This window comes from Macrobrachium rosenbergii, chromosome 20 (genome assembly GCF_040412425.1).
Source record: "Macrobrachium rosenbergii isolate ZJJX-2024 chromosome 20, ASM4041242v1, whole genome shotgun sequence".
Classification (NCBI taxonomy): domain Eukaryota; kingdom Metazoa; phylum Arthropoda; class Malacostraca; order Decapoda; family Palaemonidae; genus Macrobrachium; species Macrobrachium rosenbergii.
The window spans coordinates 27819329-27834282 of NC_089760.1; the positions used below are offsets into that span (position 1 = coordinate 27819329).

At 34.8% G+C, this 14954-nt stretch overlaps 1 protein-coding gene across 1 annotated transcript in view; it reads right to left on the bottom strand.

The window, feature by feature from the left end:
• Positions 1 to 373: 373 nt before the first annotated feature.
• LOC136849180 (uncharacterized) overlaps positions 374 to 14954 on the bottom strand; it is a 91863-nt gene continuing 77282 nt past the window's right edge. The window contains exons 20-28 of the mRNA XM_067122294.1: positions 14539 to 14692; positions 11404 to 11539; positions 10072 to 10220; positions 8820 to 9014; positions 5733 to 5872; positions 4494 to 4608; positions 3862 to 3984; positions 3184 to 3322; positions 374 to 2817 (exon numbers count right to left, since the gene is read on the bottom strand). Coding sequence (XP_066978395.1) covers positions 2753 to 2817; positions 3184 to 3322; positions 3862 to 3984; positions 4494 to 4608; positions 5733 to 5872; positions 8820 to 9014; positions 10072 to 10220; positions 11404 to 11539; positions 14539 to 14692 — 1216 coding nt within the window. The 3' untranslated portion in view covers positions 374 to 2752. The remainder of the gene's footprint in view (positions 2818 to 3183; positions 3323 to 3861; positions 3985 to 4493; positions 4609 to 5732; positions 5873 to 8819; positions 9015 to 10071; positions 10221 to 11403; positions 11540 to 14538; positions 14693 to 14954) is intronic.

The window sequence follows — 14954 nt, forward strand, 5'->3', positions numbered from 1 at the left end:
AAGCATATATGAGGTGTATATATATGTATGTATGCACATATATTGTATATAAATAAATGTAGCTGTTTATGAATACCTAAATATATATATATATATATATATATATATATATATATATATATATATATATATATATATATATATATATATATATATATATATATATTTTGTATGCGTGAATTACTACATTTATATGTAAATGAACCTATATATATATATATATATATATATATATATATATATATATATATATATATATATATATATATATATATATATATATATATATACATACACACACACACATATATATATATATATATATATATATATATATATATATATATATATATATATATATATATACATATACACACACATATATGCGTAGGTACGTGAGTAAGCATTTGTGTATTCAGTAGTTTTGATACAGGTGTCTTTGGTAATCTAGCTTCAAAAGTAGGAAATGCTTACGTCAGGTAAAGCACTGTTTTCTTTTATTCACCTATTTATTTTACTTGGTTGAAAACCATAAACCACGTCGCATCCCTTTTTATAATGACCACAGAGGCTCTTCATTCACCGCCATGAAACCTCCACTAGAAAACACAAGAGAAATATTCCAGTGTGGACTAGAATAATAAAATTTTGTTCTTGCAGAGTTGCGCCCATGTGCTACGCATTTCAACAAAAGGTAAATAAAGTCACACAGAAAAATGTGTTTTTGTGTCCCTTGATGACTACACATAGCAGTCAGGATTATTACAGTAAATCATCCATTCGAAAGATAGGAAGGAATATGAAGCATTACAGAGTGACTCTTATGACTTCTACCTTCGAGAACTACCACGCATTAAGGCACTATGGTAGGAGACATTCCGATGAGAGGAAATATCACGGCCTTCACTCCTTGTCATAAATGAGCTTGTTCCAGCGAGAGAAAGTATTTCTTCTCGAAACTATACTCGCAATGTTTCTAATGAGTACCTTCAGGTTTAAGAGAATTTCCCAGGCAAAGATAAAGATGGCATGCAATACAGTCTAGATGTTTTTATCATCCCCAGTACGAAACGTTTTCCAATTTGATTGATTTTTAAATATACGAGACTCGCTCTGCTCCTAACCTAGTGCCTAGGTTTCGTATCCTCAGCATTTGAATTATTTTTGTTACAGTAGGCTCTGTCGAAATATGAGATTTGTATACCACTATCACCCATCCTTCCTTAAAAGATACAGATTCACTACTTATGTCTACAAGAGAAAAGTAAGTGGCTAATATTAGTGCTATAAGACCACCTTTAGATTGATCACTCAAACAGTCTAACATTCACTACTCTTTAACACCAGGAACGAACAAGGCTCCAATTTCTGTATTTGAGTTGGACGACGCTCTTTACTTAAATACAAGAAAAATCTTGTTATTAATGACTTTTTAATGATATATTCTAAAACAAAAATCATACTTTCAACTCCAAGCACGAATATAACAAGCAATGAAGGAAAAAACCATTAATATTTCAGGTATTCTGCTTTAGTTTACAATCTTGACTGCATGCTCGATTTAACACAGTGCAAACATCACCCAGCATTGTCACTAATCGCTACCAGATAGGGAAAGAGAACTGCTTCCTTGTGAATACCAAATTCATCGCAGTGTGAAATGTTCTAAACCGCTCAGATGTAATCAAGTCGAAGAAACAAGAACTTGTGGAACCCATTCAGTGATATACACAACATCTAAAAGCATTTCTAAAAACTCCAACACTTAGGTCAAATCTACTGGCCAGCAAGTAAGGAAAATGGCAGCAAAACTGAAGACAGATCTTCAGTTCTACTAAAGTGAGCCTAATTCTGTTAACTGACAAGATCAGGTCCCGGTAAGAAGGAAAGTTAGAGTACCTTAGAATCTCATATAGTAGTGGCAAATCTTACTGGCCTGCAAGTTTAAGTTTTCGCTGGAGGATAAAATATCTTTACATTTTCCGCACTGAGACTGCTAGCCCACAAAATAGTCATGGCTGAAAGAAAAATAATGTAATTCAGATCTCTTATGGCAGGGCCAAGTCTTGCCAGGAATTAGGTCTTGGCCAAAGAAGATTAAGTTTGTAATGTTCCCGTGGCCTGGCCAAATCTTGTTAGCCCACATGGTACGATCCTGGCCGAAGGAAAGATAGAAAAATGAATTATGGCAGAGCTTAACCTGCTAGCCTGTAAATCAAAGGTTTCGCCCATACCTGCAAGGAGAGCTTCTGATCGAGATAAAGGTAAAGAAACTCTAAACTCACATAGCAGAACTGAATCCTGTTGTTCTTAAGTTCAAGACCAGACCGAGAGAAGGGAAAAGATATCTTTAAATCTTTTTTAAGGGACAAATGCTGCAGGACGGCAAGTTTGTCTTAGCTGAAGGAAAGACGGTATATCCTCAAGAGGGCAAGAACCCTATTACCCAGCAGATTTTGGCCTCTACCCAAAGAAAATATCAATACCTTTAAATTTCTAACGGCAGGAGTGAATCCTACAAGCCCGAAGGTCAGGTCACGGCCTGACGAAAATATACACAATCATTTTCTTAAAGCCATAGGTTTCTTTTCTCATTATGATGCATATTTACAAAAGTATCACCTTTACATAGTATATCAACACACCACCCCATCAGCAACTCGTTGCCTGTTGGCCACTACAGTCCATTTATTCACAAAAATACTTTTTGTTTTGATTTGTGTGGCTGAGGCAGCAGAGGGGACGGAGGGTCTTATGCCACCAAGAGGAAAGTGGCAGTCGTGAGAACGAAGCACACGAGCATCGATGCTAACGTTCCTGTGGAGACAAAAATGTTTTTAGCTTTCACCAATATCCCCAGCAACGTCATTAGACTAGAGTTGTTGGTACTGTTATCATTATTTGCTAGCATCATTATCTCTAGCTGTTGGAATAATATCAGTGAGGGTTGATTTTAAACAAGTTTGGTGCGTTGTATGTTGTTAGTCTAGGTTTACTAGAGGCTGGGAATTTGTCTGATTGTGCGCTTGTCATATATGTAAATATATAAATATATATATATATATATATATATATATATATATATATATATATATATATATGTATATATATATACATACATGCATATATACCTACATGGGAACTGTACGAGCTACTTAACAGTAATGAATGTATAAGAGTCACCTTGTGCTCCTGAGCCGACCTTAGGGAGGATGTCGTTGAGGGCAGCCAACATATCACTGTTGAATACTTTCTTCTGGTCGTCGGACAGAGCCATGGCTACTGTTGAGGGGAAGTTTTGGATCTGGCTCACTTTCATCACCTGAGAAAATGAGGGAAAACGTTTAATTTCACTGTGCAGATGTCATTTTAAACAATAGCTTTTGTATTCAAAAATTATACACAGTTTTCTGACTGGAGTCATACATGACGGTTGGAAGGAACAGATCAAAGCAAACGGATAGGAACTTTAGATGTAAATTTCACATAAAAGGAAAACGAAATGCCTGTGACCCGACTGAAATTTACATGAAATGGAAGAAAAACCTGTACTTCCGAAAACAGTCCCTAAAATGTCAAATTAATATGGAATATATGTAAAACGAAAGCATTTTATCCATAATCTCCCTTAACTGGACATTTCGTGAAGCAAAACTTTCGCAGTCTCAAAACGAAGCCTCTGTCATTTTTAATGATAAATGCTCACAAAATTGAATAGTCTCTAAAGGTAAAGAGAATCCTGCTCGAAATGAAAACACAACCTCCACTGTAACGTGTAGAATACAGCAAGTCATCTCACTGCAAGGTGACTGTGAATCAAAAAATACTCTCTTATAATTCCAAATTCCGATCTGAACTCACTTTAATACTTTCTGGCGGAATAGACTGAAGCCCCTGGACGGATAATCCGGTCATGCTGCCTGGTGGGATGTTCATCAGCTTCTCAGGGGCAAGGCCACCAATAATATTTCCCAGTTCACTGACCTGAAAGTGGCATGAGGTTGTTAGGTTGAAAGTGCTATGAGGGTGTTAGTAGTTGAAAGTGGCATGGGGGGTGTTAATATTTCAAAGTGCCATGGGGGTATTAGTAGTTGAAAGCCATGAGGGTATTAGTAGCTGAAAGTACCGCGATGATATTATCACACGTTCTTTCTCTTTCATCCATTTTTATTGAACAAAATTCACCTCATGAAAGAAAGGAAGTCGACTGTCAACTGGTCATCTCTTATTACGTTGTCTCCTTTGCCAGCATTTAGGAAGGGAATTCCTATGGTATTCTACTTTCTTCACATTTTCAGATTTTAGAAGCACACACGCATTATATATATAAAAGTATATACAGTATATGTATATATATATTGTATATGTTATATATATGTTATATATATATACATATATGTATGTATGTATATATATATATATATATATATATATATATATATATATATATATATATATATATTTATACTGGAACTGTTATCCATTAAACTTACGGTTGCAGCATCCCAGGTTAATGTTTCACCGTATGCAGACGAAGTTTTCTTGGCAAGGTCTTGCATCACCGTGTCTGGGCAGTCCATCAGGGCTCTCAATGTTGGCATTGCATCTCTGTACAGGGAAAATAAAACCGTTTATTGATTTTAAGGAATAGGTATATTTGCACAAGAGAGATAGTTTTAGTTATCCATAGAGATACACCACGTATGTGCTCCAATGCACTTACAAGATATATATATGTATGTATATATATATATATATATATATATATATATATATATATATATATATATATATATATATATATGTATTGTATATAAATACATACATATATATATGTATATTGTATATTGTACTTACACATATATGTATATATATTGTATATACATTTGTAAATTTTATATAATATACTATATATATGTATATATACATTGCTCAAAGGACTAGCCATTGATGTCTAATATAAGGAGAGTTGTACTCGTAGTAATCTTCAAGAGAATGACTGCCCAATAAACAAGTAAGTAATGAGATAAGAGGGTAATATTACAGATAATGTAAAACTTTGATTTATGTATTAAAGGAGGATGCTATGAAAACGTTGCTTTATATTCAGTGCTAAAATTTAATTACGCCTGAACTAATAAAAACCGTTGTCATAGGTACTGCTGATGTTGGTTATATGTTTAGTGTTACTGTTATCTCTCTCTCTCTCTCTCTCTCTCTCTCTCTCTCTCTCTCTCTCTCTCTCTCTCTCTCTCTCTGTTCTTCGTATCACAAATGTTGTTTTCAAAAATAATATCTGAATATTTTAATTTTTATCACTCACCTTATGTTTGTGATGGAATTTAATGTGAACAGCTTTGCAGCCTAGGGGTATGCCTCTGTATACCCTTAGGCTGCAAAGCTGTTCATATTAAATTCCGTGACAAACACAAGGTGAATGATGAAAATGAGAACATTCAGGTATTATTTTTGAAGACATCATGTAAATGTGATACGAAGAAGAGAGGCGGAGAGAAAGAGAGAGAGAGAGAGAGATAATACTGATACAAAACATATAACCAACATCCGCAGTACCTATGACGTCGGTTTTTATTAGTTCAGGTGTGATTAAACTGTAGCACTGAATATAAAGCAGTGTTTTCATAGCATCCTCCTTAAATACATAAATCAAAGTTTTACGTTATCTGTAATCCCTCTTATCTGTTTACTTACCTGTATACCCTGCAACTTACCTGAAAGAAGCGACTGGAATGGCTTCGATGGTAGTGCTGTTGAATCCACAAATAATTTGGTTAGCGGTCCGGAGATCCTGGGCTGTCATGTCTTTTGATGCCTTCCACTCCTGAAGGGTCTTCTTGGCCAGCTCTTTCGTCTGTCAAGTATCAAGAAAAATTATAATAAATCAACAATCTGGTTAGTCATCCTCTCAAGAGGAATAACTTTGTGATGGAACCAGATTTTTCTTTACGATTTAAAGGGAGGTAAAGAATATAACGTTGTCCTTTGAGGGCCATTCGAAACTACTTACAGATTAAACCTTATGTGTTAGTCTTATTATTCAAGGTGAAAAAAGGGTCTCTATATTAAAAAAAATCATTAAATCCCAGTGACTGGAATGATTTTCCTCTCACTAGTATCATTAGCTGTACTGTTTGAATGGTATTTTTGAAAGTCGATTTTCAACAAGTTTAGGACCTTGTATGTAGTTAGTCTAGGCTTACCAGAGGCTTGGAACTGGTCTACAGTTGTACAATTGTCCGTATATACATATACATATGCATATATACAGTATATGTACATATATATATATATATATGTATATATACATGTATAAAGCTATATATATACATAATATGTGTATATATATAAATATATATATATATATATATATATATATATATATATATATATATATATATAGTAGCAAGGAACTAAAACAGATCTAACCACTCAATGGCAGCAAGGGAAAAGCAAGTCCGAAACTGATCTTGTCAAAAAGTGAATATCAAACTCCTCAACTCCCAAAGTTTGTTGGCATTCAAATAAACTTACTGTAATTCCAATTTCTGAACATTTACCCCTACTTTGATTAACCGTCTCTAATTTTTCCAACATTCCAGATAACGTTTGAAGCAAGTCCAGGAAGAGAGGCGACTGCCAACAAGATTAAAGCAGTAAGAAGTCCCCAAGTATTATTTCTTCCAATTCTGGTACAAATACTGTGTCTTCTGCTGCTGGGATTGCTGTCTCCAGTTCTGTCACTAAGATATTAATGATTTCCAGGATTTAGTGACATAATCATTGACAGAATTTGCTCTGCAAAGCGATCCACCATTTAAAGGTGAAGTCAAGATCTGCTGATTTCAGTTTTCATGGTTATATCCAGGACGTCTGCAAAGTTCAGGTGAGGGGTCTCTTGCACATACTCTGCTCCATATTGCATGACCCACAGTCCATATTCATAATTAAGAGCAGTGCGCGAACGGCCGACAGTTTTTGCTGTGATGTTGCAGTCCAGTGCGTGATCATAAGACTTAATCATGAAACATCTTGAACTATTAGATAAAAAAAAAAATTATACACAAAGAGAAATTTTACAGGCTGCTTTATTCTGTTTCATTAGTATGAATTTTCCCTTGTAATGAGGTATTCCTCCTCTTTAAAAGAGTAACAAAGTAAATAATACTGTGATATTAGTTGCTTTTTATACAAAGTTGATCCCTCACACACACACACACACACACACACACACACACACACACACATATATATATATATATATATATATATATATATATATATATATATATATATATATATATATATATATATACATACATACATGCATGCATGCATACAATGAGTGTTTAATCACCATAGTAGTCCTTAACCACTGCTTCCTACCGTTCAGTAAGGAATAGTTAAAAATAATTACAAGACTCAGAAACTGGCAAATTCGTTAGAAATATATTTCTGGTCAAACCTCAGCGGAGAGCTCAAGGAAATGGGGCTGGTCAGTGACCCTTCGTTCATCGCGTAAATAAAAGGAGTTTCTCCTCATCACCTTAATGTAAAGGTAGAGAACTGTACGCGATAATCTTCCTAAAACCCATCAACTTAATTGCCGTATGAGCTGTTATCTCCTATCTGTTGCTTGCCGACAGCTGACGTGAGGCTCTTGGTTATGTTTAGTGAGTTCGGAGTGATTTATAATCGTTATTACAAGTTATATAAAATAATTATGCTTCTTATTCATAACATTTATTTTAATTTTGAGTTAGGGGTGGGGTGGGGGTGATACTCTGCACGGTCTCTCGTGCCACAGAATCTCGTCGTAACTATTCTTTGTAGCAGGAGTCGAGTCTTCGTCAATATCTCCTCCACCTTCCTGGAAAGCTCGCTCACGGCCTGATGGCTGTTATGTTAGTGAGGTTGACGAAACACTTTATAATTATGCTTCCGAGAAAGATATCCTTGTTCTCTCTTTTCTTTATCTCATGGCCTTTCTAGATTTCCAAAGTTTTTCCTAAACTTCCAAGATCCTTTAATACTTTTGGAAGGACAATTCAGTGGAAGCATATCCTGTAGGTCTCCCACCACGGACCCGGTTTATTCTGCCTCCAGTAAGGTGAGTACTTTTTGTAAGTGCTGCATGAAATTCACTTTTACACATCTCTTTCGACTTCCTTTGGAGTATTGTTCTCTTATCAAACAGGTTTTTCCATGCACCATTCTTGACAGAATTCCAGGAAAATTCCTGACCAATTTGGAGTCGTCTGAACTGCCATTTTTAACATATCAAACTTTACATTTCCACCTGTAACATTCAGTGATGTAAAGCAAGCAATTAGAAAGGCGCACAGGTGATTTTTTTTTCTGAGGCTAAGTTTCAGGAAAAGTCGGAGATTTAATAAATAGACCGAATAAGCAGCATTTGCATCCATACTATTATTAAGAGAGGTTTAGCTTACAAGACTGCAAAAACTTGATCAAATTTACACGAAAGAGCAAGGACCTTCAGCCCTAAAACAACACTATCACACGAGGATCATGCTGGCTGTATGAGATGACAAATTTGAAATGGTCTTTGATGGTCTGTGAGAAATGGTGTGGTGGACATGCTGTGGTATCGCCATAGACAAATCTCTTGAAATAGGGGTACATTGAGGCAGTTAAGTGGGAAGACTGAAATTCCAGTATGTATTCGATATCCACCGATCATACAGCGATACCCAAAATAAAACATCTACGAAGTGGCAGGACACTGTTTACTCATAAAACAAACTGGTAAGATTCTCTCAGCAACTCACAAAACTTACCACACCATCTGGAAGCTCCCAGTAGCGTCCTAATTGCTGTACGGCGGCGTCCATGGCTCCATAGGCCAAAGTGGGTAGTGTCATGACTTCGCCTGCCTGAAGCGCGCTCCAGATGTACTGCATTTTCCTCATGTCGTCCAGCGTGAGATTTCCCAGCGTGTTGTTTTTGGCTAGCTTGATTCGATCTAAGACAGCCTAAGGAAAGATAGCAGAGCATTGGAAAAGTCATCAGAGGATCTCCTGATTTCTTCATAACTACAAATTGTTTTATTTTTAAAAGCGGTGATGGATTTTACTACAGTTTGTTTTTATTTCCAGTGAGATTCTTGTTCATTCTAGCTGTGAATGAGAAAACAAAGGGTGGAGGCGATAACAAATGATACTCAGTCTCACTGACAACAAATTTCATAAATTATTTTCGGTGTAAATGATTCTCGAACAGTTTATTATAATTGCAGGCAAGTGATTAGTGTCCCTTTGAAATCATGAATAAACAGACGACACATTAATCTAAATAAGCCTTAAATAGTATCTAATCAGAACTAAAACTACTTCTTAGGGTATTATGAAATGTGTATATATATATATATATATATATATATATATATATATATATATATATATATATATATATATATATATATATATATATTATATGTATATGTATATATATTTATATATATAATGCCACACCCATATATGCTTTGTATATATACCCTTGTAACATTTCATCTGTCCATATTCTACCAGTGAACAGGGGCACAGGAGCAAGTGCCCGAAATATATGGTTGCAACGTTTAAATAGTGTTTTTGTGGGCCTTCTTATATTACACTGTGGTATTACAGGAAAAGGTATTCATATATATATATATATATATATATATATATATATATATATATATATATATATATATATATATATATATATATATAATATATACTGGTTGTATGGTTTGTTCCTATTTTGAACATGGACCCCCATCTTTATTTGTAGCTCAGTAGACGCGAATAAGAATCACTCGGAAGTGATTTTCTAAAGAGGGAACTAATTGAATTCTTTCGGCAGAAAAATTTTTCTTTTGCTTTTTGGGCCTTGCATCGAACCGTTCAGGGTTGTTGCAAGTTTCACTAATACACAAGAGTTGGTATCTCTACACTCAACATTACGGTGTTGAGACCAGCTGGAATCTATTAACGGTCACGGCAATTTTTTTTTATAGTAAAAATAGAAAGCATCTCCTGCACTGCATACCCTGCTCTTGGTGTCATCCTCAATCCTGACCTGACCTAGCTCGTATATGCATCCTAGGACGCTTTCGTTGGTCATGGCTTGTATATCAGATACGGTCAACAAGCTTGCTCCCCCAATGGAGGCTGTGTCGCAGGCTGTGGGCTGTGCGTCTGTGGGAGAGAAAAGTCAGAGGCGTTTTAAGACGCAGAGTCAGTGCATCACTTGCAAAGAGAATAATTTGGCATAATCAAATGAAAGCTCTTGACGTTTTGAGACAGTGACTAAATATAACAACAGGGCACTTTCAGTTTTGCGTATAAGTTTCAAACAGTTTCGGGACATTCGAGTCTTTCTTGTTAAGTGTGGAAACGTTAATCAGTTCACGCTGAAGAGGAAACGAGGCATCTCAAAACTGTCTGAATTTATGCTCAAATCCTCAAAATATTGTTCGTAATTGCTACATGTTTGGTAGTGATTTTTAACCACTAATTAAATTTTAACTATTTCAGATATTCGAATGGGGGCCTCATTTTAAAAATAAGATAAATTACTAAACTGAATCTCCATATAACAAGAACTTATGAGTTTACAGAGGTATGAAACATACGACTGAATTAGATTAAAAGTAATCGGGCCAAAAGATGTTAATGAGAGGTGCAACACGTCTCCGGACATATAAAAATCAATGAACAAATTGTAAATTTGTGAGTGGGTGAGATGGCTTTGCAATTTCTTTTCTGTTTATGAAAGGATTAAAAGCTAATATCGATTCCAACATCTGTAAAACTGGAAGGTTTATTCAGATTGGAAAAGTTTTCGTACTGAAACTACCGTAAATAACAATGAAAAAATGTTTACGTGGTCAGATGTAAGCCGAATTCTAAAAGCCTTAAAAATCAAAGATATCCTGCTTCTTATGTTGTTTTTTGCTTCTATGCAATCATTACTGGTTTTTAGTTTTCAATCTGATTACAAATTCATGCTCATTCCGTTAAACGAAGTTTGCATCTGAAAGCATCACGGCAAAAAACGGGTTGCAGTTTCTTTGTAGGTGTGTTCGTGTGTCTGTTGGTGCGTGTATTGGCATTCTAGGATTAAACAAGACAAGAGCTGCGCGGACAATCCAACACTGAACGTTGGCAAATATTTGGGGTCTGGTAGTAGAAACTGCAACTGTCACGACTCCCTAAAGTGGGCAGCGAAGTAAACGGTGCCAATGGATGGGTTTGATTAAGGCTGATTGGATAGCATATATTATCTTACAGTTTCAAAACTTTGAGAAAGGCAGACTGTTGGTATCTATCACTTTTTCCCTCATGAACGACATTTTACAAGAACATTTTTCTCCTTTACCTCTCTTTCTTCTTCTTCTGGCGTTAATTTCGTTCAGGGACTCCATTGCTGCTGCGACTTGCTTATCCATGATTTCACTCTTCTTCTGCTGAGTGACGTCATCCATATCTATGCCGGTCTCAGCTTCGCAGAGGCTCTGAAAAGAAACGAAGTTTGTTAGATGAGACTGGACTTGCGCGAGCACGGTCTCTTGCTCCTAAGAGATCCTACACAAACTGAATGAAAGTGTTGTTTCTTGGTACATCTCTCCCTCGAAAGGAAAATTAATGTTGAAAGAACTGAATCATTTTTTGTCGGTTATTAGTTCTGATGACGTGAAAGAGGTTTCGGAAATAAAATCTGTCAATAGAAACATTCTACGCTTTCATGTGAGTTGGTTCTTCAGTTGGGTTCAGTGCCAAGAACAGTGTGTTTCTTGATGAACATCTCATACTGTAGAGCATACAATTCTGTCTGTTAGTACCTCATGAGACATTGTCCTTTTCAAATGGAAGCAGGTTTGACCTGGTATCTCAACCGAAAAAGTTTTATCTAGCAAGTTATAAATGAATGTTAAGAATACTGGTTACGAGAATAGGGTTTACTTAATGATAGAAGAAAATTGAATCTTGAGGGAAACTGATCACGCAAGTGCATGTACTGTATAATAAATCAAGATTATTCCGATTAGACAGGATTTCCACAAACTACCAAAACTTGTCATTAAAGAATGGAAAATGCCGTGTCACGTTTAGGAATGATTTCCAACTTACTAAAAAAGACAAAAACATTTACCAAAGAGCAGGAAACACACTATTTAAATTAAATATTTTCTGCAGCAACTACGTTATTTTATCACTGAATAAAGGGTATAGTGCGTAATACGTGGACATTGATCTCAGTGACTACTAAACAGTTTTTCTCAGTTAGTGGAAGATACAGTGCATCATATCCAGACATGATTTTTAACAATTTGGATATAGCTTTGTCTGAGGATAGGAGACAGTAACAGGTTTATTGATTTCCGTTAGGCATCTGGCCTAACCAGGCAACAGGGGTAGAAAAGTCATGCTCCTGAAGATGATCCGGAAGCCAAGTGTCTTTGCTTTCCTCAATATCTGCATGTTGTTCAACTCGGAACGGGGTTCCTTATAGGAACATAATAAATAAAATAACTTTTATGGTTTTTCGTTCAGGACGAAACCTAAATATCAGTTTAACTACAAAGACCTTTTTTTCCCTAACAAGATCTAATTACTGGTTACAACTGGAAGGAAAGTTTTTTCATGACAGACACTATGTATCTCATTAGCCTTCGAGGATTTTCTTTGCATGAAAAAATCAGTAAAATCTGTGATTTTTCATTCGTGACATAACCTAAATATCAGTTCAACTACAAAGATCTTTCTTCCCTAACAAGATCTAATTACTGGTTACATCTGGAAGGAAAGTCCTTTCATGACAGACGCTATATATCTCATTAACCTTCGAGAATTTTCTTTGCATGACAAAATCAGAATCTTCGTGACTGCTCGTGTTTACCATCACCCGTCACCTTTACGTCAAAATCGATGTTTTGACCGAGAACGTAGAACACAGTAACCTTTCTGATCATTGTTTCACTTGTTATGAAGTGATTGCATGATTTTCAATATACACACACACATACAGTATATATATATATATACATATTCATATAAGTATATATATGTATGTATAAGTACATTATATATATATATATATATATATATATATATATATATATATATATATATATATATATATATATATATATATATATGTATGTATATCTGATCATTGTTTCACTTGTTATGTAGTGATTGCATGATTTTCAATATACATATAGTTTATATATACATATTTACATAAGTATATATATGTATGTATAAGTACATATATATATATATATATATATATATATATATATATATATATATATATATATATATATTGCATGATTTGTGTGTGTGTGTGTGTGTGTGTGTGATCGCTGCCCTCTGTACGCCGACCTGACATGTCAGCTGAATCCACAGGAAAAATATTTGAAAAGAAACGACAGAGTGCCAAAAACTCTCCGTGTAATTAACATAGCTTCTTCTCTGATCAGCCGGCTTGCGGGACAAGACGTGAAGTCCGAATTACACGGGCATTTGTTAATTATGCTAAAGGATATGGCACTCAGTCATTTCTTTTCAAGGTTTTTATGTGTGTGTGTGTGTGGTGTGTGTGTGTGTTCAGCTGAATAAAACAAAATTACGAGGCATATTTGAGATTTTTAGTATATACTGTATATATATATATATATATATATATATATATATATATATATATATATATATATATGTATATATATGTATATATACACACACACATATATATATATATATATATATATATATATATATATATATATATATATATATATATATATATATATATAAATATATATCTCATAAATTTTTGACTCGCATCGGGACTGAAACACGGTCTTCCAAGTGAGAATTCAGGGGTAAGTCCAATGAAAACTCAGCAATTCACTCGCTGCTGGGTCCAGAAGTTGGGTAAAATTCGTCGGTTTGTTAGGCGCAGGACCTGGGATACGGACTACTTAGGTTCCAGCTTCTTTTATGACTTGTGTGGTTGAATTACTAACGCCCTGGACTCTCACTTGAAACAACATGATTCGGTCTAGATGTGTCAGAAATTTATTTCTGCACAATACGTTCCTATGTGTCCATTTCCAATATAGTATATATTGGAAATTAGCATACTGGAACGTGTTTTACACATACACTATATATATATATATATATATATATATATATATATATATATATATATATATATATATAGCCACTGGGAAAGTTCAAATTGAAACAAGAGATTGCCGAGTACTTTCGTGTATTTTAACACATCTTTGTGCCCCGAAGATGTGTTAAAATACACGAAAGTACTTGGCACTCTGTCGTTTCAATTTGAACTTTCCCAGTGGCTTCAGCTATTAAACAAAAATCAAAGTATATAAAATCTATATATTATATTTTATATATTTATTAGTATATATATATATATATATATATATATATATATATATATATATATATATATATATATATATATATATAAATCACTGACCTGCCTAGCGTCAACGTAATCTTGGAATCCGGTCACGTCCGGGTTACAGGTGCAGGAAGCGAGGACGTCTGAACTGATCTGGCTGTATTTGGTGGTGTCCATGAGTATCAGCAGACAGCATCGGCCTTCTAAGCTCTCCCAGCTGTTCACCTTTCTACAAATAGTAAAATGAAAAGGTTTTATGTTAAGAGTTTACTTTATATTCTTCATGTAAGAAACACATATTTGGAAAACAGTCATGTTTTTATGATACGCTTTGGAATCCAACGGAATATAAGTGAACCAATCCGAACTTGTTCACGTTTAAGAATAGGGCAAGAACTTCTTTCCTCTAACCTTTCCCGTGCGCTCTCTTTCCTGCAGTTAATCAAACGAAAAGGATAACAATTTGTTTGCGCACTAAAGTACGCAAAAAC